Raw genomic sequence first — 25,117 nt, forward strand, 5'->3', positions numbered from 1 at the left:
TGCTATGTGGGACCAAGGGAGGGCTCAGGGTGTAGGGCAGTCATGGGACCCTGAAGAGGCCACCTGAAGCGTGCAAGGCCTCTACCTCCAGGCTCCAGTAATCCAGAACTGAGGCTCAGAGGCACGGGAGCCAAGGCGGGCAATCTTCCTCAAAGCCAAGAGGACGAGCAGGCCACAAATTCCAGCCACGGGAGGAGAGAGGTGTGGGCAACGAGGTCTGGGGGGACAAAGAGGCCACCAGAGCGAGGAGGGCACTGTGGTCTGCGAAGAGGACAGGCTGCTTAGGGGGATGAGTGGGGACAGCGTGCAGGGGCAAGAGGACAGGATGGCCTGGTAGGAAGGGGGCTTGCCAGAGGGGAGAGAGGAGGGGCGAGGCTGCGGGTGGAGACAGGTGACGTGAGCACAGCCCGTGGCCCAAGGAGAGAAGTCTGGCCTGCGGAATGGGGGGTGGAGGGGTCTGTGGCAGGAATGGTGGCGTTTCAGCGGCAGGACTGTCAGTAGGAGTGTGCCCTGGCTGGGAGCCCAGATGCTTGCGTAGCTTCTAAGCCCTGACTCCTGAGGGAGGCTGAGAGCCCGAGAGATGTCTATCCAGCACAAGAACATGGTGAAACACCTCCTGTGGTGAGGTGACAGGCAGCCTGGCTGCCCTTTTCAGGGTGGCTGAAGTCTCCTGAGAGGTGCGGTGTGAACCGGGGCCCTGGCGAGGGGAGAGGGCACCAGCAACAGCGTCCCCTGCTGGAGCCGGAGCCAGAGGAGAGGTGGGCACGAGCTGGGACTGAGACAGAGTTTCATCCTGCAGCTAAAGGCGGGCTGAGTCATGGGTGAGCGCCAGGGTCTCTCAAGAGGCTGCTCAGAGACCAGCTCATCTGAATGCAGACATACACTCGTCCCCACGCCTGTCCCTGTGGCCGTCACAAGCCCACGCAGGCACCGGGCCCGCCCCCACCTTCTCCCCTCTCCTTGATCACCCACCTCCGGTGCCCCTGGCTCTTTCCTCCATCTCAACTCTGCCTGCCTGTCCCCGTCCCTGCCCACCCTCAGCTGGCCCCCCTGCCACCCACCCCACTGCTGGCCGCATGCGGCGCGGAGAAGGTAGGGAGATGGGGAGTCCAGAGATCCCCCAACAGAGAGTAAAGTCAGGAAGGGTCTGAGATAGGAACAGATAAGGGAGGGAGACTGTGAACTCACTTCCCCCTGAAACCTTTCAAGGTCAGAGGAGGGTTCATGAGGCTCTGAGGCAGGCGGGGAGTCCTGATGACCCCTGGGGATGGCCCTAAAGTCCGAGAGTTCTGCCATGTCACCTTCACTCTCTGTCCCTTTGCCGGGACCAAGAGGTGGTAGTCTGGGATGCCCAGCTGACACACCCAGGGCCTCACCCTTCCCCCGGGGCCCAAAGCTAAGCTCAAGCCTCCAACAGGATCATCCCTGGGCCACCAGCCACTGTGAAGACTCAGTCAACAACTACACCCCACCAAGCCTGTCCCTCACCGCGGTCGGTCATCGTGGTGAGGACCGGAGCTAGAGCTTGGGAAGGAGAGAGTTCGCTTTATAAGTGTAGCCCTATGCCTGGCACTGTGGAGTACAACCACGAATATGCCAAATCTGTGACCTGAAGGGACATCCAGTCAAGTGGGGTGGAGGGCGTCACTTTGGTGCGCGCGCGCACACACAAACACGTGTGCATGTGTGCGCACACGTGCACACACACGCACGCACACGTGCGCACACACTTGGTTTCACTGGCTGCCGCAGGGAAGGAGGATAAGGGGGAAGGGCTGTGGCCACACCATACATTTTGAGTTGCCCAAACTCTGTGAGCCCCAGGGGGAGGGAGGTAAGACTCCAGCATAATCCAAACTCCACACAGCAAACAAATCTTAGGAGGCTGCAGCCTTCACAGCCCCCAAACAGAAAGGTAGGTTGGGATTATGCAGGGAGCCTAGAGCAGGGTTGTCTAGTCCCTGGTAACCCCAAATATCTCCCCCACTCCTCCTCCTTGGAGAAATCCAATGCCCACACCTAAACCAAGTCTGCTGGTTCACAGACAGGTGCCTCATCCAGAACAAACACCTGCCTCCTTGCACCGGCCTATTCCCACCCCTTTGCGTCAGCTTTCTACTCTCAAGGCTCCAAGACTTACCCAGAACAGAGAATGCAGGGGTGAGGGTCCAGCTCCCCCACCATCTTCAGGTCAGTCCTGGCTCTAATGGGGCCCTCCTACTCAGAAGGTCCCCTCCCTCCTGGCTACAGAGCCCTGGTCAGAAGCAATAGCCCCAGCTACCTGTGGGACACACAGTCAACTCCTGGACCAGGTCGAGGGAAATTCACTCTTTCAGTGCCTTTCCCAGCAAGCCCAGCCCTGCCCCTCTTGGGTGGCTCCTAAAACCTCACCTGAACTATTTGTCCTTTTAAGACTCAGGCCCTACATTACCCTTCTCCCAAGGGCACAAGGCAGCCAGCTGAGACCTCGGCCTAACTCGCTTGCCCCTTCACCTGGTCTTGGCTCCAGAGCCCCCCCGACCGCTGTCCGGCGCTTTCCCGGCGGGGCTCTTTACCCCTCAGGTGAGCCGGGCTCTGCCCGCCACCCACCCCGCGCGGCGCCCTACCTGAAGCAGTAGCCGCCTGCTCTCGGCGCGGCCCGAGCCCCGGGGCTCCCGGCACTTGGGCGGCGCGGGGGCCGGGGGGCTCCCCGGGGCCTGGGGGCTGCAGGGAGGCCCGGGCTCCAGCGCCTCGCAGCACACCAAGCTCACGGTGCAGCCCATCCGGCCGGGGCGCCAGCCAGCCCCTCGCCCTGGCGTCCGCTCGGCCCAGGGAGCCTGCGACGTCGGGAGGGGGACGGCGACACCCCCAGCCCGTCCCCTCCCGGAGCCTCCTTGGCCCGCAGCTCCAGGAAGCGGGGGAGCACGGAGCCCGGCAAGGGGCGGTGACACGGGCGCGGACGCCCGGACGCAGCCAGTGAGGAGGGAGACCCGAGGGCGCGGTGGCGTGGGGAGGGGCGGCGCGGGGTCTCGGGACCGGGGCGGCGGACCGGCAGAGAGAGAGAGAGAGCGCCAGCGGACGCGACGGGAGAGGCAGGAAGCAGATAAGGAGAGATAATGAGGGAGAGACGGGGACACGGGGGACAGAGAGGGGGGACGCAGCCTCTGCACGCGGGAGACCAAGTCCCAGGGAAGGAGAGACAGACGGGCAGGCAGTCCCCGTGGTAGGACAGAGCCAGGCATGGGTACCGCGTGCTCCAGTGTTTACATGCAGTTCCTGGGGGGTTGTGAAACGGGTAGTCCTCGCAGATGCCTGCTCCTCTGTTCTCTGCCCCCAATACTAGGCCCTGGGAACCAACAGTGGAAAGACCCCAGCCTCAAGGAGACAAAGCACAGCCAGGGTGGGAGGGCCACAGTCCGCCTGGGCAACCCACCGGGCCACTTCCTGGACAGAGCATCTCACCAGTACTTTCACTTTCAACCTTTCAGCGGTGAGTCCCAGAACTGGGGGAACGGCACTGGTGACCAGCACTCACCGGGACCCCTCAGAAGAGATGGGGAGGAGGAGGCAGACGTGAGGTGGGACCCTTGTCCTCCCCTCCACACCTGCACCACACTCCAACCAAGTGACAGTAAAGGTAGGACAGCCTCATAGCCTCTTTGTGCCACCTGGTGGCGATAGGGAAGAAAGACAAGAGCAAGTGACCGTGATGAGAAGGGGAGAGAACTCGCAGAGCAACAATTGCCACTACCTCATCGGCGAGTCTGGGTCCCAGTCTGTGTTTGGCCAACAAGCGAACCTACCCCAGGTCTGCCTAAGAGGAGCCATCCCCCATCTCACCACTGTGCCCTGGTGCCCTCCATCCTGCCTCTACCACTTCTGCCCCACAGTCTTCCGCTCCTCCTGCTCTGAGCAAGATTTCCCCCTCCTCCAGGGTGCTGGGCTGGGCATGAGTCACTTCCCAGGCAGCAAACTCTGGAAAAGGCTGTGCAGAGCCCTCAGTCACAAATGACAGGCTCAGGCTGCAGTGCTCTGCTTTCCATGCCCCAACCAGCCAGGCCTTCCCAGGTGAGTAGCAAGGAGACCCCTGGGTCTGGGGGTGGCCAGGAGCAAGGGCAGAGGAATCCTGGATAGAGATGAGGAAGGGGAGGAGGTCCATCTAGGCGTCTGTGGATTTCATAGATCATCTGAGCCAAAAGGAGCGGCAGAGACCCTCAGTCCAACCCCCTGGTCTACAGATGGGGAAATCCAGGCCCAAGAAAAGCGAAGGATGCGCCCCAGGTCACACAATGAGCCAGCAGCAGGGCCAGGATGGAGAACCAGGTCTCTTGACTCCCAGCACTGTGCTCCCTGAATGCCATTCCCCACCCACCCTCCCTTGTTTACCTTCGTTTCCTTCTCCCTTCCCCTCCTCTGTGTCCCAGTGCTCCTTCACTCCCACTCACTCCCAAATTCCAGCCACCACAGCATGGGAGGCAGGACACCTGGGTCTCCCACTCCATGCCTGTCTTTACTTCTGGCTCTCAGAACAAGCCCACGGGCCCTCAGGGGCCACAGTATTCCTCTCTGAGCCCCGGGACCCACTGTGGGGGGAACAGGCTGAGATTCACTGCGGACAGAGCAGTGGGATTAAAACCCTGCTCCCTACACACACTCCCAGCATTCTGGCCCAGGCCCGACTCTGGGGCCTCGCCTTACTTCTGCCTCCTTTTCCTCAGAGAACACACATTTTCCATGCAGCTGGGGCCCAGGAAAGGATGAATGTGTGTCCCAGGGATGACGACTGCTCTGGCAAGGCCCCCTGGGGGGGAGGGGGTGACAGCCCCTCAGCCCAGCGTCCACATGGCTTGCACACATGAGCACTAGCAGGGCTGCTCACAGCCAGTCAGGGTTGAGAGCATGAGCCCTGCAGGCACAGGGACCTCAGTTCCAGTTCTAGCTTCACCACTTAGAACTTTGTGACATTGGAAAAAACACTTACCCTCTCTAAGCCCCCCTCTCTTGGTATAAAATGGAGTTAATAACCTCCCAGGGTTATTATGGGGACTGAATAAGACAAGGATGTCAGGCACAGGACACAGGGCCTGGCACCCAGGAACGGCTCCATAGGTGGGGACCACACCATCATCCTCCCGCCCTGCCTTACAAGAAAGAGCTGGGTCTTCTCCTACCAGTGAACTCGCTGTGTGACCCTAGAGATGTTACATTGTTTCTCTTGGCTCTGATTCTTCCTTTGTATAAGGAGAGAGCTGGGCAGCTGAAGCCAGAGGCTCCTTCTTGGCCTCTAGACCCACAAGGAATCACGTCATTTCCAAATACCCATGGCAGAAGAAGGGGCTGTCTTCAAGATGACCAGTGACCTGAAGGGTGAGTGTGTCCTGAGAGAGTTTCTGGGACCGAATTGGGGGAGAGGTGAGGGGTCTTGAGAGCCTTTCCTTCAGAGCCCTCACCATCTGAGGTCTGATGTCCACCATCCTCCCCACAGCTGTCATCTCTGCCATCCTCCAGGGCTATGGGCGTGGGCGGCAGCCGGTGACAGACGCCAGTGCTGAACTGCACAGACTCTGTGGCTGCCTGGAGCAACTGCTGCAGGTAGGGCCCTCCCCTCCCCCCGCCCCCGCTCCCATCTCTCCAGGTCCCAATAACCAATAACCGAATGGGCTTTCCCAGATCCTGAGGGAAGAGCCACTGCCTCTCTTCATTACCACGCACTACCTCATCTCTGTCAATCGGCAAACCCTTCCTGACATCTAACCTCACTCTTGGAGGCTGTCACTGTAGCCTGGGAAGTGAGGTGGGACAAGGCTGGGGCAGGGTTGGGTGGGGCTGGGGGCAGTCACCCTGCTCTAAAGACAAAAGTTTCAGAGGCACAGATGTCCTCAGGCTGGCCTTCCTCGCTTCTGGTTAGAGCCCCAGTCATCACTATCACTAGCTTTTATTGAGCACTTATTATGTGCCCAGCTAAACCCTTTACGTGCCCATCTTGTTTAATTTTCCTTCTAACCCCCTGAGGTGCTTGATGACCAGCCCATCCCCCCCCCCCACACACACACATACCCTTCCTACTTCTCTGACGATGTGCATGTACATGTGTGGTGTGAGTGTGCATGTGTGTGAGGTTTGTGTGTGTGTGGTGTATGTTGTGTGCCTGTGTGGTCTCCTGCCAGTCTGCCCCTCATGTGCTGCACTCCAGTCACACCGGCCTCCTTGATCTTCCTAAAGCACAGCAGAAAAGCACCTACCTCAGGGCCTTTGCACTTGCTATTCCCTCTGCCTGGAATGCTCTTCACCCAGAAATTTGGATGGAACCCTTTCTCGTTTCCTTCAGATCTGGACTTGAATAGAGCCTCCTCAGTGAGGCTTTCTCTAGCCACCCTAATCTACATTTTTAACACACACACCACACATACACACCACACATGGGAGGCAGGACACCTGGGTCTCCCACTCCATGCCTGTCTCTACTTCTGGCTCTCAGAACAAGCCCACGGGCCACACATCTCACACATGAATGCACACACCATGCGCTTTCCACTCCCTTTCCCTGCTTTATTTTTCTCCTTATCAGTCAGCGCAATCTAACATACTATATGTTTTGCTTATTCCGATTGTTCATTGCTGTATCCCCAGAGCTTAAAACAGGGCCCAGCACATAGTAAGTGCTCAATAAGTATTTCTGGAATGAATGAATGAATGAGAACACTGAAAGCTCAAAGAGGTCAAGCAGCTTGCTCCTGGTCACACAGCCAGTAGGGGCAGACCAGGACCTGAAGTGGGCCTGTCTGCACAAGCCCTTTCCGCTATACTGCTCAGCGTGCTGGAACACAGAATGTTCTAGGAGGGAACATTTCCACACTTTCCTTTCCCTCATCTTGCTCCCAGTTTGACCAGAAAGAGCAGAAGAGCTTCCTGAGGCCTCGGAAGGATTACTGGGACTTCCTCTGCACGGCCCTGTGGCGGCAGCGGGGGGACACGGAGCCAGTCCACTTTGTCCACTCACAGGACAAGGTATCCAGGGCCAGGTGGCAGGGGGGCTGGCCTCAGTGCGATGGGGTCCTGCCCCCAGGTCCTTGACAAGGATGGCTCGGTGGCCGGAGGGGACACCGGCCTGCCCGAGGCTCCTTTCTCACCCATCCCAGCTCCACTGACCATAGCCCCCCTCACCTGGTCCTCACCTGTCGTTAGCCCTGCCCTCACACCCCTCCGGTCACCCCCTTTCCTCCCACAGCCTTAAGTCCCAGGACACCCTTCCTCATGCACCACTCATTCTAGCTTTTCTCCCTCTGTGCTGGCTGCGTTCCCTCTGTCCTAATACCACCATGCCCCCACTTGTCCCCTGTGTGCTGTGCAGTTGAAGACCCCGCTGGGAAAAGGCCGAGCCTTCATCCGCTTCTGTCTTGCCCACGGACAGCTGGCCGAGTCCCTGCAGCTCTGCCTCCTGAACCCAGAGCTAACCAGGTGGGGCTACTGATACCATCCGAGCCCGTGGCCCTCCTTCGGGAAGATTCCTCTTTACCCCTAGAAGGGTGGTTTGATATGAAAGTTGACTAAAACAGGGGTCATAAAGGGAAAGCCAAGGAAGAAAGGGCAAAGGGGAGGTTAGAACCCCAGTCCTGGTAGCATCATGATGCTTGGCCTCCTGGTCCCCAAGGACCATAACCCTGTCGGGGGAACCATCCCACCCTGGTGTGCAGTGGAGGTAGATTCTCTGAGGTCGAGGGTGGCAATAGCACCAGAGCCAAAGGCCAAGGGTGCTGCTCCCTGTTAACACAGGGAGTGGTATGGCCCCCGGAGCCCTCTGGTGTGCCCTGAACTCCAGGAAGACATCCTGGATTCCCTCTATGCTCTCAACGAGGTGACCTTCGACTTGGACCTGCAACGGCCAGACTTGGATGGAGCCTGGCCCATGTTCTCAGAGTGAGTGGGGGCAGCGTGGAGGGAAGCTTCTTTTCAATGCCTGCTCCCATTACTACCACCCACCCAAACTAACCCCAAGCCCTCAACCCCCAGCCCCATCTTTTCCTCCCTCCCTTCTTACTCCCTGACTCCCGATTCTCCACCTCCCTAGCCTTCTGTTTTCCCAGTGTCATCTTAGGATGTCCCATGGTGCTGCACAGAAGACACACTCATTAAAGAGTTGTTGGATGGTTGGGGTAGACGGTTAGAAGGATGAATGGATGTTGGGATGTTGGAATGGAATGGAAGGACGGATGGAGGGTGGGATGCATGGGTGGATGGAGAGAAGGATGCATGCCTGAGGGTGGAAGGACAGGAAAGTGGGATGGGTGGTGGGATGAATGGGTGGTTGGAAAGATGGGGTATCCTGCATCTGAGGACCAAGACCACTGCTGGAGAGAGGTCCAGGGTCCCCTCGCTTCTTTCACTTTCAGATCCCGCTGCTCCAATTCCAACTGGACCCAGGGAAGAAGACCCAGAAAGATCAAAGATTCCCCTAAGGAGGTGCCTCTTCCCAACCTTCACTCTAGTTGCCTCTTCTATATCTCTGTTGGGACCCTCAGGTTGAGAAGTAACTGAGCCCTGACCCAGCTGGACAGAGAGGGAGAGGCCAACGTGTGGACCTGGGGCTAGGGAGCCACAGAAGCGAAGGCTCACATTCGTAAGGTGGTGAGGATATCAGGGAGAGAAGGGAACCACTGGCAGCACCTGCAGGCGCCACTGGGGCCCCTGGGAGGAGGGAAGGTTGGGGAGGGTGACCGGAAGCTTCCAGGAAACAGCCCAGGGAAACAACCTCTGCTGGACAATTTGCAAACATCTCAGTTCAATTCAGGGAGCGATTGAAGAGCCAGATTGCCTGGCTGATATCCCAGCCCCATGCCTTACTAACCATAGTCCTTGGGCACGTAACTTGTCCTGCCTCACGGGGGCATCGTGAGGATGCACTGAGACAGCCCAGGTGCGGCACAGAGCAAGGCTCCTGCTACGTGCCCAATAAGCGGTAGCTTGTGGTTGTCATCTTTCCACAAGCTAGCTTGGCACCCCCGCCAGCTTCCAGGCCCCAGGTGCAGATACTGTGACGCAGTCTCTGACCTAAAGGAGTTCCAGGTCTGCTGGGGAGACAGACCCCAAAGGAATGCATTGCAACACAAGTTAAGTGTAGTGATCAGACACGCCCAGGAACATAGGAGAACAGAGAAGGCTTCTTGACAGAGGTGACTTTTAGGGGCTGTCTGTCTATTTAAGCTTTCACCACAACCCTGTAAGGAAGTATTATTACTCCCATTTTACAGACCAGCAAACAGAAACACAGAGAAGTCAAGTTCAGGGGGGAAGATCAGAGGAGAGTGGTGGGAAGAACTAAGGGGAAATCAGATCGACGCAGAAGATGGAGGTAAAGGAGGGACAAGGATGCCAGCAAGAGGCGAGGAAGGAAAGGGCGTTGAGAAGCACTGCTCAGATCAAAGCCTGGGCCTCAGGTCACCTGGGGTGTTTTCAATATTCAGATTCCTGGGCCCTACCCCAGATCTGCTGAATCAGTATTTCCAGTGGGAGGACCAGGAATCCATATATTTAGCAAACCCACTGGATTAGGGCTGTGGCCTCTCCCATGCACCAGGTTGGTGAATTGGTGCTGAGAGGGATGACAGGTTTGCGGCTTCTCTGCAGATCTCACCCACATATGGAGACCCCACAGGAGGCCACCCAGAGGAGCCACATACCAGGCAAGCCAGTTCTCTGCAAGATGCACCCAGGGAAGACAGGTTGGCTGGACTCCCCAGGGCCCAGCAACACAAGCATCAGCCCCTCTTTTTGGAAAAGAAGAAAGAAGATCCCAGGAGGCTTGGGCCTCCCCAGAGCATGTGGGAACTAGAGGGGGAGGAGCTTCAGCAAAACCAGGAGAAAGGAGCTCCAAGGATGGGGATCTGCCTGGAGAACTCAACACCTAGCATCCAGGGACAGGGGAAGGGGGCCAAAGGGACTCTGAAGGAGGTGATAGGAACAGAGGCTGAGGGCAGGGGGGTTTTGCTGAGTGCAGAGGGCCAGAGAACAAGAGATGGGACTTATGAAGGGGAAGCAGAGAGGAGTCATATCCATAGGCTGCTGGCCTCCAGCCCCAAAGAGATGTTAGGGGATGCAGTGTCAGGGAGCCGTCAGGGCGGGAAAGTGCCCAGCATCCCGAGGGAGTTCTGGGTCCTTCAGGGCCTGGAAACAAAGGAAGGCTCCACCACGGAGAAGCCCCAAGAGCAAATAGGAGTGACCACTGCAGCCAAGAGGGAGGAACAAGCAGAGATGGCCTTGCAGGATGTGGTCAAGGTGAGAGCAGTTGAGCTCTGTACCTGTCTCTGCTCCCCATCTCTAACCTAGCCCACAGGTGGGTGTCTTCAAGGATGGCCCAGGGCCGTTCCAGCCCACAGACCAATTTGCGTTGGGCCACACAGGATCATTATGATCTGAGGATGCCTTTTGGAAGTTCTCCAGTTCATCACATGAAGAACACGCATTCTTCAGTTTACCACAATACCCACCTCTCCCTATTGCCTCACACCAGGCCCACTTTGTTCATCCTGCCCAGCCTCTGTAGGCATCTGAGTTTGTAATCCCCTCCCAACAGTTCTTCAGGGCAGTTGCTTGTTCTCAAGTTCCATAGCCCTCATTGTTGGCAGGTTTCTTCCCAATATCTAAGTTCTGCTGTTGCAGGCCCGACCTAATTGCTCCTGTAGATGTTTCTCTTCAAGGTCACCCAAATTGTTTTCAAGCCTTCCTTCAGCATCCTCCCTAGCCTGAGTCTTCCAGATCCTTGAGGTCTGTAACTTCCATCCTTTAGCGAAGGAGGAAATGGTGGCTCCAGGCTCACCCAGGGGCAGAGGCAAGCACCACAGCTCCCAACGCTGTCCCCAGTCCTGCTCTCCCACCCAAGGGCTGTTTCACATGGCCTGGGGTCTCACGGGGGTGTTTGTCAGGTCAGGCCCCGGGCTGGGGTCTCTGCCCTCCTCCTTCAGCTTCCATTTCCCCTCCTTTTACCCTCTCCCTGCCCTCAGAGTCTCAGACATGGGCTCCAGAAAACCAAGGAGCAGGCCCAGCACCAGGAACAGCTGCTGAAGGAGCAGGAAGGGGAGCTGAAGGCACTGCAGGAACAGCTCAGCAGGTAACCTAGGCAACCACCAGTGCCACAGGGCATGGGAGCCAGGAGGCCAGGGGGGCAGGAGGCTCACGTTCACGGTCACGCCAGCAAGCATCCTCTGAGCACCTCCCGTGCACCAGGCCCTGTGCGGGCACAACTTTGGCATGCCGTGCATACAGGAAATTGTTCCCACTCTCAGGGTGCTCCTGCCCCCCTCCCCTCCCCTCCCCTCTGCCAGCCCCCTCCCTCGCTGGCCTCCCTCAATAGCCCCAGGAGAGGTCTATGCGTCCCATCCCTCCCTTCCCTCCCACACTCACCTTTGCGCCTTTCTGCTGCCTCTTCTGGGCTCCCCTCTCTCTTTTCCGTCCACACAGCCTCCCTCTCCCACCACACTCCTGCCCCACTATCTCTCTCAGTCTCCCTCTTTGCCTCTTATTTTCCTGTTCCCTATTGTACAGTCGCTCTTTCACCCTCTTGGTTACAGTAATCATAACTATCATCACTGAGCACTTACTATGTTCCTGGCACTGTTCCAGGTGCTTCCTGGTAACAATCTCAGGAGATCAGTCCTCCAAGAACCCCCATGTTATAGATGTGGCGGCTAAGGCTCAAAGACCCACCTAACTCACCCAACATCAGCTGGTTAGTAGAGGAGCTGAGATCCAGACCCTACAACTGACTCCAGAACCAGTGGGCCTACAAGCTGCCCCGTCAGCCAGGATCCCCAGTGCCGGTGTGTCAGTCTCCTGTCTCTCCCCTCAGCCCCTCTCAGCATCTGGCGTCTTCCTCCTCCCACCATCACATTCACCTCAAGGGTCCAAAGTGCATGTTTTGTCTCTACGTTCCCCCTCAGTCTCTCCGTGTCTCAGTTTCTTTGTCATAATTTATTTTTAAAGAAATTATGACACCATGCAAAGATCTTCCTTGGTCTGACTCAGTCTCTCTGTGTGTCTCTCCCTTGGTCTCCACGTGCCTCAGTCTGCCCACCTGCCTGGTCTCTCCCGCTTGACTGACACCTGCCCTGACCCCCAGGGGAGCCTGCAAAACTGTGATTCAGACTGAATCACAGAGCTATCTATTTCCTGCTTAATAGGCTGAGAGAGGCCTGGGGGCCCAGGAGCCAACCCCAAAAGGCCCCCGGGGACTTCTCCCACCAGACTCTCATCTGAGTCCTGTGGTTTGGTCAGCAAAGAATCCCATGATTCAGGCCCTAAGTGAGTGCAGGGGCCTTGCCCACTCAAGGCCATCTCTGGGGATCAAGACAGGCTGGAGGGAGAAGCCAGGAGGCTCCAGGGAGACTGCCCAGCCCCAGGCTGCTCCCTGAGGCTGGGGGAGCCCTTGTTTCACAGACCCCTGTCCTGCCCCCGTCATCCCGTCCATCATTCAGTCATTCCACAAACACTCGGAGCCAGACCTGTTCTCTGTGCTGAAATACTCTCATGGACAAAACAGATAAAATGCCTGCCCTTTTGGAGCTTACATGCCAGTGGGGGAGGCAGTTGATAAATACAAGCAAGTAAAATACATAGGATGCAGATTGTGATAAGTTCTAAGAAGAAAAAAATAAAGCAGGGAAGGGGAATGGGAAGTGTCAGAGGTGACATTTTAGATGAGGTGGCATGGCCAAGGGGGCCTCCCTGGAAAGGTGACATTTGAGTCAAGACCTGAAGGAACTGAGGTCTGAGCCATTTGGATATGTGGTAGAGGAATGTTCCAGGCAGAGGGAACAGCGAGAGCAAAGGCTCTGCAGTGGGAATGGGCATGGCATCAAGGACGCCACTGTAGCCCCAGTGGAGTGAAGGAGGGGAAGGATGTAGGAAAAGGTCAGGTGGGTAACAGGAGACCCTAGCAGGTCATCAAAAGGACCTTGGCTTTGACTTGACTTTGAACCACTGAGAGTCCTGAGCAGAGGAGGGACATGATGTAACTGCATGTTAAAAATATGTTTCTCTGCTTTAAAAAAACAATTCAGTGGTTTTTAGTGTATTCACAAAGTTGTGCATCCATCACCACCGTCAATTTTAGAATATTTTTATCACCCCAAAGAGAAACCCTATACTCATTAGCAGTCACTGCCCATCTCTCCCCAACCCTCCAGCCCAAGGCAACTGCTGATCTGCCTTCTGTCTGTGTGGATGTGCCTATTCTGGGCTGACATGTGCTTCAAGGACTCACGCCCGCTGCTCCGTGGAGCTGGTCTGTAGGCTAGCAGGGGTGGAAGCGAGGAGACCGATGAGGAAGGGGAGCTGGGATGCACTGGTGGCAATGGAGGCGTGAAGGAGCCGCTGGATCCTGGATCCAACGTGAGGTCGGGCTTCCCGAGGGATGGGTGTGGGGTGTGAGAGAAAGACGGAAGTCAAGAATGACTCTGAGTCTTCGGCCTGGCCGACTGGAAAGGTAGAGTCACTGTGTGGCAGAGCAGGTTGGCAGGGAAGGCTCAGGCATTGGGTTAGGAGCCTGCTAAGTTCAAGACCCCTGTTAGACTCTAAGTGGATCCTTGGGTGGGCGGCTGAGTGTGGAGTTGGGAAGAGAGGTTGGGCCGGGGGGACCCACCAGAGAATCATCGGAATACGGTGGTAAGTTACAGAAGCCCCTGAGGCCTGGACAAGAATGCGTCCCCTGCCTCCTGGGATCCAGGGAACTTAGACAAACCCCTCACCCATGGGAAAGGGGCCGTGGGCTTCGAGCTCGTGACGGTATCTCACCACCAGTGAAGAGAAGGGCCACGGGGGCCCAGGCAGTTAATGAACAATATTTACTGTGCCTCTGCTATGGCCACGTGGGGGGACAGAAGGGAACAGAACAGGCAATGTCTGCTCTCACAGACCTAGGGAGATGTAGGGAGACAGACAATAGATCAACAAATAGAAATACGATGTCAGGTGGTCATGGGCCCTGTGGGGACTAGAGAGAGAGAGAGAGACAGGAGAATCATCTAGAACTGGAGTCAGGGAAGCGCTGTCCGAGGAGGTGACATCTGAGCAGAAATCCCAACCACAGGAGGAGCTGGACCATGCAGGTATCTCGAGAGGCGTGCTCCAGGCAGGGGGACCGGCAGATGCAAAGGCCCAGGAGACATGAGCTTGGGGATAAGCAGACCTGTGGCTGGAGCAGAGACTCCCACATGGTGGAGGAGCAGAGGGCTCTCCTAGTCTGACTTGGGTTTCTGAAGGACTGCTCTGGCTGTGGTGTGGCGAATAGACTCAAGGTGGGCAGGGGTGCAGAGCCCCAGGCTAGACACAAAGGTGAGACACAGCAGGCCCCAGAGCAGACCAGCTGGGGGCTATAAAAATACACTTGGGCTTCTGATACCCACTCCCCGGCTGTCTGGCTGTGGGGCGCTAGGACACTGACCTTCCCTCTTCGGCCTGCCCTAGGAGTGTCTGTCACCCCCATAAATACTTTAAATACTTAAAATGCTTCAGTGGCTTCCTTTGCACTGTGATCAAACTCCACTCCTTCTGGGGCCCCTGAGGGACCCTGCTTACCTCCCACCTTGCCTTCTGCCTCCCCAGCCCTGCCCTTCACGGAACTACAGTGTCACTAGCCCTTCTTTCATTTCCTCAAACAAGCCATGTCCTTCCCAACTTGCAGAACTTTGCATGTGCCCTTGGCTGGCTTTACATGGCTGCCTCCTTGTCTTTCAGGACGTCTTTCAGACTTAAATGTCGCCTTGTCTAAGAAGACCTCCTGAGCATCCCCTCAACTCTGCATCTTGCCCCCTCCTTTGTCACTGTCACACAATTATCTTACTGGTTTATCACAAAGAAACACACTAACCGCAGTGGTCACGTTAGGGCCTGGCCACACCAGAGACCCTGGGATCCCTGGGCAAGTAAACTAGCTTAGGAAAATGAAATCCTAATACTAAGAACTGAAGAGGCTGAAGACTAGAATGTTCATTAAAAGTCACTTCTCCCTAAGGCTGCAGGAACTGGCCTTTTTGGAATTTCGGTGGCTAGCTGTGTCAGTTTGATTTCATGGCCCACTCAGCTTTCCTCCCTGCAGCATGCTACATGGCAGAATTTTTAAAATTATAATTCAATTCATTGTCAAGCCTCCTCCCCTCAAACACACTCAGCCGGGGGCACAGGTACACACACGCGCGCGCGCGCGAGAGAGAGAGAGAGAGAGAGCGCATCCAGAGGTCACAGGATGGGCACCACCATTGCAACACCCACCCATCTGAGCATCTGAGCAACAGAGTAAGAGGCTGGGACCTGGGATTGGGACCTTTTTATTTCCAGTCCATTACATTTCTTGGAACCTTCTAGGAAGCCACTAAAAACAAAAAGAAGAGGCAAGAATAGAGCTGAGGAGTTTCCAAGCCCAAACTGAAACTGAAATTTAAGAAAGCCATATGTTTAAGATTACTTTTTTAAATTGAAGAGACAATGTAATGAAATTTTTCAAAATATTTTAAAGCCAAAAAGTCATTTCAAATCGTACACCACTTACTCCCTCTCCCCGAACACCACAAATGTTTTCAGCAGGCACAGCCCGTCCGGCCTGGGTTCCCAGACACCCACTTCCCCCCAGAGAGCTGCCAGGATTGTGAACATGCCTTTCCAGAAAATTACATTTTAAAATGGAAATGTTTAAAAAAAAAAGAAAGAAAAAGAAGGAAAACAAATGAAAATGTTGGCTTGTTCCCTCTAAAGGAACATGCAAGGCTAGGCCCTGTTTTCACTGCTCTGAACGGTTGATGAGGGGTCAATCTATAGGTGTCAGGCCACACAGTGCCTGGTTCACTGTGGTGTGTGTGTGGTGGGGGTGGGTGTGTATGTGTTATGTACATGCGTGTGATGTGTGTTATGATGTGTGGTATGTGTGTGGTATGCGGTGTGTGGTGTGTGTGGTGTGTGTGTGCTGTGTTGTGAATGTACGGTATGGGTATGTTGTATGTGCTGTGTAGTGTGTGGTGTGTGTAGTGTGTGATGTGTGTGCTGTGTTGTGAATGTACGGTGTGTGGTGTGCGTGTGTGTGTGCTCACTTCAGCTCAGGGGGCATCACCAGCTTCCCTGGTGGGGCTCCCTGTCAGGCAGAGGCCCAGCCCAGCTCAGACACAGATGCTGCGCTTTTCCCTTCACAACTCAGTCTTCCTTCCGCGCCCAGGTGTCAGGAGGAGAGGGCCCGGCTGCAGGCGGAGCTGGAGCAGAAGCAACGGGAGGCCGAAAGGAAGGGTGCCGTGTATGAGGAGGAGCTTGGCGGGCAGCGGGACCTGGTCCGAGCCATGAAGAGGCGGGTGCTGGAGCTGATTCAGTAAGGGTGGGACGCTGGGGAGGGGGTGCACAAGGGGGCATGGTACAGCAGCTCTGGACCTTTTGTATGTACTAACTCATTTTCTGCTTTCAGCCATCCCCTGCTGTTATTCCCATTTTTTTTTTTTTATAAATTTATTTATTTATTTTTGGCTGCGTTGGGTCTTCGTTGCTGCACGCGGGCTTTCTCTACTTGTGACGAGCAGGGGCTACTCTTCGTTGCAGTGCGCGGGCTTCTCTTGTTGTAGAGCACGGGTTCTAGACACACGGGCTTCAACAGTTGCAGCACGTGGACTCAATAGTTGTGGCTCGCGGGCCCCAGAGCACAGGCTCAGTAGTTGTGGCTCGCGGGCTCCAGAGCGCAGGCTCAGTAGTTGTGGCTCGCGGGCTCCAGAGCGCAGGCTCAGTAGTTGTGGCTCGCGGGCTCCAGAGCGCAGGCTCAGTAGTTGTGGCTCACGGGCTTAGTTGCTCCGCAGCATCACATTGGCTTCTTTCACTTAGGAATATGCATTTAAGTTTCCTAAATGTCGTTTCTTTTCTTTTATTTATTTATTTGTTTGTGTGTTTATTTTTGGCTGCATTGGGTCTTCGTTGCTGCGCGCGGGCTTCCTCTATTTGCGGCGAGCGGGGGCTACTCTTCACTGCGGTGCACGGGCTTCTCATTGCGGTGGCTTCTCTTGTTGTGGAGCACGGGCTCTAGGTGCTCGGGCTTCAGTAGTTGTGGCACGCGGGCTTCAACAGTTGTGACGCACGGGCTTATTTGCTCCACGGCGTGTAGGATCTTCCCGAACCAGGGCTTGAACCTGTGTTCCCTGCATTGGCAAGCAGATTCTTAACCACTGAACCACCAGGGAAGTCCCTATGCCCATGTTATAGATGAGAAAACCGAGGGTCAGAGAGGCTGACTTGGCCACCAAGGACACACAGCATATAAGTTGCATAGAGTCCTCCGCCTCTAAGGCAAGCTACCCTCCAACCCCCACATACACACACACCAACCAAGGTTAGGAGAAGGGAAAGGAGCCCATAGGTTAACTGAGAGGTAATCGCATGTCCTACACCTGCCTGCCTACTGGACTTCCTCAGACAATTGGGCCTGTGGCCCATCTTGGGTCAGCTGTCCTGGGCTCCAGAGGCTGAGCTCACCAGGATTAATCCCAAACCACTAAGCTCACTGCAGGATGGATGAAATGTGTAAAACCTGCTTTCTACCCTTCAGTCTAGTGAGGAGATAATTCACAGATATACATTATACTTTCACCTCCTTCAGGAAATAGGAGACCATTGGACTCAGGTTCCATTAGAATTGGAAGGTTGCTGAGGGATCATCTAGGACTAAATCCTCTTGCACAAAATCCAAGTGATTAAAGATGAGAAAAGGGAGAGATCAGCCTGGAAAGAACAAAGAATTTAAGGAATAATCTCCTCTGAGGAGCTGTCAACCGGGAGGAAGCTAATAAAAAATTAGCTTTGTATCTCACAAAAGAATTTAAGGTAGCTAACAATAAGACATATATATTCTGTATATGTGCATGCATATGTATATGTACACACACACACACATATATATAGTTAAAGAAAAACAGAAGATTTAATGAAAGATGAAAAATATATACTCCTGAAGTATTAGGGTTAAAACTTAGCTCTGAACATCTTGATAGCAGGATGGAAAAGGGAAACACAGAAAGTTTCACTGTCCATTCAAAGCAGCAATACCAGTTCATCCGGAGAGACAAATGTTTTTCCTAGTGCTAAAGAAATTCATCACAAGGCCCCAAACCACATAACAGAATGTTCCTCCCAGAAGCGTTGTGGAAGATATGGCCTTAAGCAAAAAAAAAAAAGATGGAGCATGAAGGTTGACTTCTGTGTCAAGATGGTAGACTGACCACACGTTATCCAGTCTCCATCCTGAGATCTCACTAAAATGACTGTAAAAGAATAAAACATAAACAGAGAGAAAGGTGGAGGAGCCAAGCACAAATGAGAGATTTCAGCTAATTTCCAGAAGCCAGAAAACAGATGGAAAAGTGGATACTGGATTTAACCCCAGTTAGAACTTCAGGGCCCAGAGACACCAAGAACACAGATGGCAGAAGTGAGATGAGGGGCAGAAATCAGGAAAATTAACTGATAAAGTCATTAGAAAGAGCAGTGTACAACCCGTGCTTTCTGCCTGCCTCCCCCACTGCAGAACATCTAACAGTGAGGGGCCTATCACCCAGGCAAATAACTAAAAGGTCTTTCTCTAAAGAATGCCCCAAACAAAAGAGCAGAGTCTTCTGGCATTTGAGAGTCTGGAGTGGCAGGTAGCTCCCTGCCCAATCTCTCCTAAAGGGACACTACGAGTCAATCATCCCCTTCTACTCCCTGGAGCTCTAGCAGCTTTTATCGCCTCTTTCTTAAACATGAAATGACAACCAAGGATCCCAAGACATTTGAGGAGAGGCTAGAAAATAAAGGGGAGTGACAAAGATAGACAAACAAACAAAAATGATCCACCTTCCATGATGCTGTGAAAAGCGACCATCAAAAGATGAGAAACATTCTTGGAAATTAAAAATATGATCACTGAAATTATTTTTAATTCACTAGGATTAGAAGATAAAGATGATGCAGTCTCTCAGAAAGTAGAATAAAAGCACAGATAAATGAAGACATGAGAGAAATAGAGACATAGAGAATCAATCTAGGAGTTCTAATATCTTCTCCAACTGACAGGAATTCCAAAAAAGAAAAGAATAAAAAGGAGGTGATTATCAGATAAAAATATGAGACACTTTCCCAGCTCTGATGGACATATAGATCTTCAGATTTAAAGATTTCACTGAGTGGCCAGCACAATAAAGGAGAGGGGTGGGTGGTAAACTACATCTAGATACATCATTGTGAAGTTTCAGTAAAACAAAGATAAGGAGAATATCCTAAAAGACAGGTCCACTTATAAAAGGAGTAGAACCCAACAAATGTTAAGACTCAATGGTGTAATCCTTTCAAGTTCTGAGAAAAACTGGCTTTTGCCCTAGAATTCTATATCTAGCCAAACTATGAAGCAAGTGGGGAGGTGACAGAGGAAAGACATTTTCTCAGATAGATGGGTCACATAAAATTTATCTCCCACACAGACTTTCTTAGGAAGTTAATTAAGGATGTGCTCCCAAAAAACAAGGAAATAAACCAAGAATGGAGAAGATGCAGAATTCAGGGACTAGTAGCTCTAGCCCATGAGAGAAGAAAAGGGAATTCCCAAGATGACAAGGGGGCAGCAAGCCCAGGAAGCAGTCAGTTCAAGCTATAGCAGAAGTATTGAGGGCCCAGGAGGGAGGTCTCAGGGGAGAAGAGCATCAGAAGAATATCTGATATGATGAAGAACTAGGGGCGTGGGGGATTAGGCTATGTTAAAGGCAAGTCATGCAAAGAGCAGAGAAAGGCAATTAGAAAGTCCTAGAAAAACAAAAAATTTCCAAGAAGGGAAATGTTATAGAACACATCTTAGCTTCAGTTGATGCAATATGCTTATATATTGTCTAATAATGTAAATACTATTCATTGATTTTTTTTCAGTATTGGAATCAACCTAAAGGCAAAGCACAGAAAACAATCATAATTATAGAACAAACCTAAATGTTACCACCTAAACAATATTAAGTATAGAACAGAATCCAGTAGGAATTTCTGTGAAGATGGAAATGTCCTGATTTTGCCCTGTCCAATATGGTAGCTACTAGTCCCATGTAGCGATTGAGTACCTCAAATGTGGCTGGTGCAACTGAGGAAATGAAGTTTTAACTTTATTTAACTTTAATTAAGTTAAATATGCACCTGATATCATTTATATGTGGAATCTAAAAAACACAACAAACTAGTGAATAAAACAAAAAGAAGCGGACTAACAGATATAGAGAACAAACTAGTGGTTACCAGTGGGGAAAGGAAAGGGGGAAGGGACAATATAGGGGTAGGGGATTTTTTTTAAAGGGGGTTATTATGGGATTACATGAAATCATGTGTGTGAAACTTTTAAAAATTGTAAAGTACTGTAGAATTTAAAGAATCATTAAATTAAAAAATTAATAAATAAAATAAAAAGTTAGCTATACATCTAAATAGCCACATGTGGCTAGTGTCTACCACACTGGATGTTGCAGGAATAGATAAGTTAGGAGGTTGAGAAGGAGGAGAGCTGAAGAGAAGGGATGCTGGCACCATCTTATTACAGAATGGCAGTCGTATGATGCTATCTATAGTCAGTAGAATGAGTGAGAAATAAACATGTGAGTATATTCTGTAAAATTCCAACAGTAACCAATAGAGGAACCAAAAATGGGGATATAACTGCACTGGGAGGAAGGAGGAGGAGTTAGTGAGGATGGTAATAAATAACCCATATCCTCAAATGTTAAGACTCAATGGTGTAATGCTTTCAAGTTCTGAGAAAAGCTGGCTTTTGCCCTAGAATTCTATATCCAGCCGAACTAGGAAGCAAGTGAGGAGGTGACAGAAGAAAGACATTTTTTCAGATAGACAGGTCACATAAAATTCACCTCCCACACTGCCCTTCTTAGGAAGTTAATTAAGGATGTGCTCCTTGTGATATCAAGGAGCTCTATGGAAGATGTTCTTTCTTGATAAATCAAGGAGGAGGAATATGAGCATATTACGTAAATATGGAAGTAATATCAAGGAGAAAAAGCTAAAGGATGTAAGAAGTGGTTTGCCACTGAGTATGGGAAGGAGGTATATCTATTGCCTTTTGATATAAGCCCTTCTGTACTGTTTGATTTTTAAATCGTACGTGTGTATGTCATTTTGATAAAAATGTTGAACAACCCATATTCCTAAACATTCTTTAAAAAAACAGTGAGGATAGTTTTGCAGGAGCATAAACATATGTAACTACATATGTTACATGTCTTTCTCCATCACTGTGTCTCTTTCTTGGTCTCTCCATCTTTCTCCATATTTGTCTCCCTCTCTGTCTGTGTCTCTGTCCCTGTCTGTCTCTGCATCTTTTCCCCTGTGTCTTTCTCTCTCCCTCTACATTGATCTCCCTGTCTGCTTCTCTGTGTGTCTCTGTCTCCTTCTCCAACTCCCTGACTTCCTTTTTTTCTCTCTGAGTGCCTGTCTCTCTGTCCCTCTTTGTCTCCCTCTCCATTTCTGTGTCTCTTTCTGCTCCACTGTCTCTCGTCTCTTTTGGCCTCTTTATGTGTATATCTCTGTGTGACTCCCTCTCTTCTTTGTTTCTGTGTATCTCTTTCTGTTCCTCTCCATCTCTCCATCTGTGCATTTCCATCTTTCTATCTTCTGTGTGTGTGTGTGTGTGTGTGTGTGTGTGTGTGTGTGTGTGTGTGTGTACACCTCCACCCACCCATCAGAGAGAAGGATAACCTGTGGCAGAAGGTCCAGCATCTCTCTTCCTTGGGCCCTGGATGCTGTGTTGTCTGTAACAAGATCTTTGGTCGGCTGTCTCGGCGGTACCTGTGCAGGTAATGGGTGGGGTACAGAATCCTTCCTCTGGGACAACCCAGTTTCCACCAGCCCACAGCCCCCTGCCCACTCCAGGGAAGGGAGGGACACAGGAAATAGGCATTTATGAAAGGCCACTTAAAGCTGGCTACTCATTTTACCCGACACTTTGCAGAGACATGAACAAGAACAGTGGAAAGGGGGCAGACAAGGAATGGCATCTGGAAGATGGGACTGGGTAACCCTTCCACAAATAGACTGATTAACTGATCAGCTAATCTCATCTGGGAAGAGATTTCCTGTACAGAGGAATCTGCTTCCCTCACCTTGCCCTTGCCCTGGAAACACAGTGGCAGGACAAACAGCAAGAGAGAGGACAGTGGGCTGTCAGGAGAACCTGCCATTTGGAGTTAGAGGACCCTGGAGGGGTGGGGCATCGGGACCCCTTTTAGGAAAGGAGAGGCCTCCTGAGACAGACCCAGGGCCATTCTGCTGGGAGATGGGAAACACACAGGTGGACACAAAGATGCTCGAACCCCATGACCCCCTCCCCCATACGCACCCACACGTACCCACTCTTCCGCTTCTGCTCCCCAGGCTCTGCGGAGGCCTGGTTTGCCATGCCTGCTCTGTGGATTTTAAGAAGAAGGAGTGCCACTGCCCACCCTGCTCCCAGAGGAGAGAAGCCCAGGTCCTCTGACTGAGACCCACCCACCCACCTGATCGGCTGTCCCCTCGGCCCTTCCCAGCCCTCTGGTCTGACCAGTCCTGCCTTCTAGAAGTTGGCCATCTAAGGTGGACAGCACTTGAGTGGACAGACCGTGGTGTGGAGGATGGAAGGAGCCGGGCTGGCAGTCAGGAAAGAGGTCCTAACCCTGCATCTCCCACTGATGAGCTGGGTGACTTTGGCAAAGCTGTCAGGCTTTTTCCGTAACATGAGGGAGTGGGCACCATCCTCTCTAAAGTCCCTGCAGGCTCAAAGTCCTTGTCCAAGAATAAGGCCCAGTGGCCCTGACGTTTCTCCTCTGCACTCCCTTCTCAGCCAGCCCATCCTTCGTGATACACGGGAGCTTCCTGTCTGCAGTCTGCTTCGGAGGTCTGCTTTCATTCTTAACAGCTTTCTTTAGGTACTATTAATGTATAATACACTTCACATAAACCTGATGAGTACAGTCTGATGAGTTTTGACTTTAATATACACCCTGAAGCCATCACCATATTCAAAATAATAGACACATCCATCAGCCCAGTTTCCTTGTGCCCTTTGTCATCTCTCCCCCCCCCCCGCCACCTCTCCCCATCCCCGGGCAACCACTTACTTGCTTTCTGTCATTAGAGACTAGTTTGCATTTTCTAGAATTTTGTATAAATGGAATCATACTGTATATACTCCTTATTATCTGCCCTCTTTCACTTGGCATAATTATTTTATCATCTGTGTTGTAGCATATATCAAGTTCCTTTTTACTGTTGAGTAGTATTCCACTGCATGGGTATATCCCAATTTATTTACACATTCACCTGTTGCTGATACTTGGGTTGTTTCCAGTTCCAGGCTATTACAAATAAGTTTCCCATCTTCACGTGTGTACAAATCTTTGTATAGACATATACCTTTACTCCTCTTGGGTAAATGCCTAGGAAATGAAATGGCAAGGTGGTAATGGTAGGTGTACGTTTAACTTTTAAGAAATGGCTGAGTGATTTCCCAAAGAGATTGTACGTTGTACCTTCCCACCAAGAGAGTGTGGGAGTCCCAGTTACTCCCCAGGGTGTCTGGTTTGGTGGGCAGGAGGGGAGGCTTGAGCCTCTCTGCCCTTCCCTTCCAACCACTATGCTGACTTGATGGGTCCCAAGTTGTGAGCACCCAGAAGAAGGGACTGATGTAGGTAACTCTCTATGCAGTGCTTACTCAGCTAGACTTTAATATTAAAGACAGTTGATGAGGACTTGTTTAGCTCCATGGTACAAGATCATATCCCCTGACTGCCCAAGAAGTCTTAACACGAATTATGGTCATTCAGTGGTCACCCAGTTGTGGTGCTTTTGACAACGCTGTTTCAGAAGAAGTGTGGGCCCCACTGTATGACAAGGAGATTAGCTGCCCTAGCTGGGCTCCAGGGCAGACTTTGTGGTCCCAAAGAGGCATGCATGCTGTCTCTGTCCCCTCTGCCTCACGCAGACTGCCAAAGCCTCTGCAGCGGTTGGGCAACCCTGTCAATCTGACCAGAGCCCATGGACCGCCTCTTGGGGTAGGGCCGCCCAGAGTTGCACTCCATTACCATCTCAAGGAGGAAGAGTTTTGTAACAGCAGTTCCTGCCCTGGAGAGCTGGTGAGAACTTCTCCTTATCAAAGGCAGCAACGAGGTGGGGGGCAGGGAATGGAGGGAGTAAGGGGCAGAGCTGGGGCTCCCGGAGCAATCAAGGCAATAGAATCACCCCTGCCCTAAAGGACGGCGGTCCCTTTCTGGAGGTTCGACCTGCTCAGATACTTTTATTAGGGCAGGTTCTTATTACAGCAGAATACATCATATTCTAGTAGGAACTCCAGCATGGAGTTCAGACTTACCTGAGGAACTGATGGGGGAGAGGGGACCTAGCTGAAGCCTATGTTCTAAGAGGTAGCAAGATGCTCCTGGACAAGAACTCAGGAGGAAAGCAGGGGCCAGGAGTGGGGGAGCTTGACCTTCACCCCCTGTTTGGGAGGGATGGAAGGGCAATGCTGAAGACCAGCCTCTAGCTCAACACTGCCCCCCAAAGGGTCCCCACCAAGTCCAATGGAGAGCACAGAAGCTCCACAAAGATATTGGGAGGCTCATTAGGCTCTGGGGACCCTCTGGCAGAAGGTTCCACAAGGGTCACCATAGACTATCCCAGAGCGTGGCACTGAAAGGGCACCAGTTCCCCAGTGGTGAGTCCAGAGCACACGTCTAGCCCAGCAGTACCAGAGGAGCACCTGGGGGACACCTCCAACAGACTCTCCCAAATTCCTGGGGAGCATTCTACAGGGGGGGTAAGCCCTGCATGAACACACAGGGTCTAAAACAGTGCAATCTGGGTTATCGCCATTGACATGACTTCGTTTGTGCTCACAGGCTGGGGGTGCCCTGGGAAATATGGGCGACATAATTATTTCTTTAAATTAGATGTCACTCGGATGCACTAACGTACATTGGTTTCCTCACTTTGTCAGTTCATTCAGTGCTCAACAAAATGATATCAAACACCTAGGGTTTGCCAAACACTGTGTGTGTCTGGTTTGGGGAGACAAAAATTTCATATATATATATATAATCCCTGCTTTCAAGAACCTCACATAAAGGAGGAGGAA

The 25,117-nt window shown here is 52.4% G+C and overlaps 3 protein-coding genes across 19 annotated transcripts in view; 2 read left to right on the forward strand and 1 right to left on the reverse strand.

The window, feature by feature from the left end:
* The window catches only part of TNS1 (tensin 1), a 230,354-nt gene extending 227,513 nt beyond the window's left edge, over positions 1 to 2,841 (reverse strand). For 2 of the 6 annotated variants that reach the window (XM_082467421.1, XM_082467414.1), the window contains exon 1: positions 2,607 to 2,840. In XM_082467421.1, coding sequence (XP_082323547.1) covers positions 2,607 to 2,762 — 156 coding nt within the window. In that variant the 5' untranslated portion in view covers positions 2,763 to 2,840. Of the gene's footprint in view, positions 1 to 2,606 lie in introns of all 6 variants that reach the window. The other 4 variants (XM_082467416.1, XM_082467417.1, XM_082467418.1 and 1 more) reach the window with 4 other exon arrangements.
* Positions 3 to 23,369, forward strand: RUFY4 (RUN and FYVE domain containing 4). 12 transcript variants are annotated; one of them, XM_082467435.1, is made up of 15 exons: positions 3 to 758; positions 3,468 to 3,737; positions 3,914 to 4,047; positions 4,162 to 4,302; positions 5,222 to 5,346; positions 5,465 to 5,571; positions 6,862 to 6,987; positions 7,331 to 7,437; positions 7,753 to 7,896; positions 8,370 to 8,439; positions 9,604 to 10,251; positions 10,977 to 11,083; positions 16,175 to 16,321; positions 21,696 to 21,806; positions 22,384 to 23,369. In XM_082467435.1, exons 5-15 carry the CDS (start codon positions 5,301 to 5,303, stop codon positions 22,484 to 22,486), a joined length of 1,716 nt encoding a protein of 571 aa, XP_082323561.1. In that variant the 5' UTR covers positions 3 to 758; positions 3,468 to 3,737; positions 3,914 to 4,047; positions 4,162 to 4,302; positions 5,222 to 5,300; the 3' UTR covers positions 22,487 to 23,369. The 12 variants fall into 12 exon arrangements, 11 of the variants coding, with proteins under 11 accessions (XP_082323561.1, XP_082323557.1, XP_082323556.1 ...); XM_082467431.1 differs by lacking the exon at positions 3 to 758 and adding an exon at positions 1,730 to 2,190 and having other exon boundaries at positions 3,323 to 3,737; XM_082467430.1 differs by lacking the exon at positions 3 to 758 and adding an exon at positions 2,844 to 2,955 and having other exon boundaries at positions 3,323 to 3,737.
* The window catches only part of CXCR2 (C-X-C motif chemokine receptor 2), a gene marked incomplete at its 5' end in the record, with an annotated part of 31,053 nt that continues 28,555 nt past the window's right edge, over positions 22,620 to 25,117 (forward strand). The window contains one exon of the mRNA XM_082467449.1: positions 22,620 to 22,882. Within this exon, the coding sequence (XP_082323575.1) occupies positions 22,620 to 22,882 (263 nt within the window). The remainder of the gene's footprint in view (positions 22,883 to 25,117) is intronic.

The sequence above is a fragment of the Balaenoptera physalus genome, assembly GCF_965194825.1.
Source record: "Balaenoptera physalus genome assembly, chromosome: 6".
NCBI classification, from domain to species: Eukaryota; Metazoa; Chordata; class Mammalia; order Artiodactyla; family Balaenopteridae; genus Balaenoptera; species Balaenoptera physalus.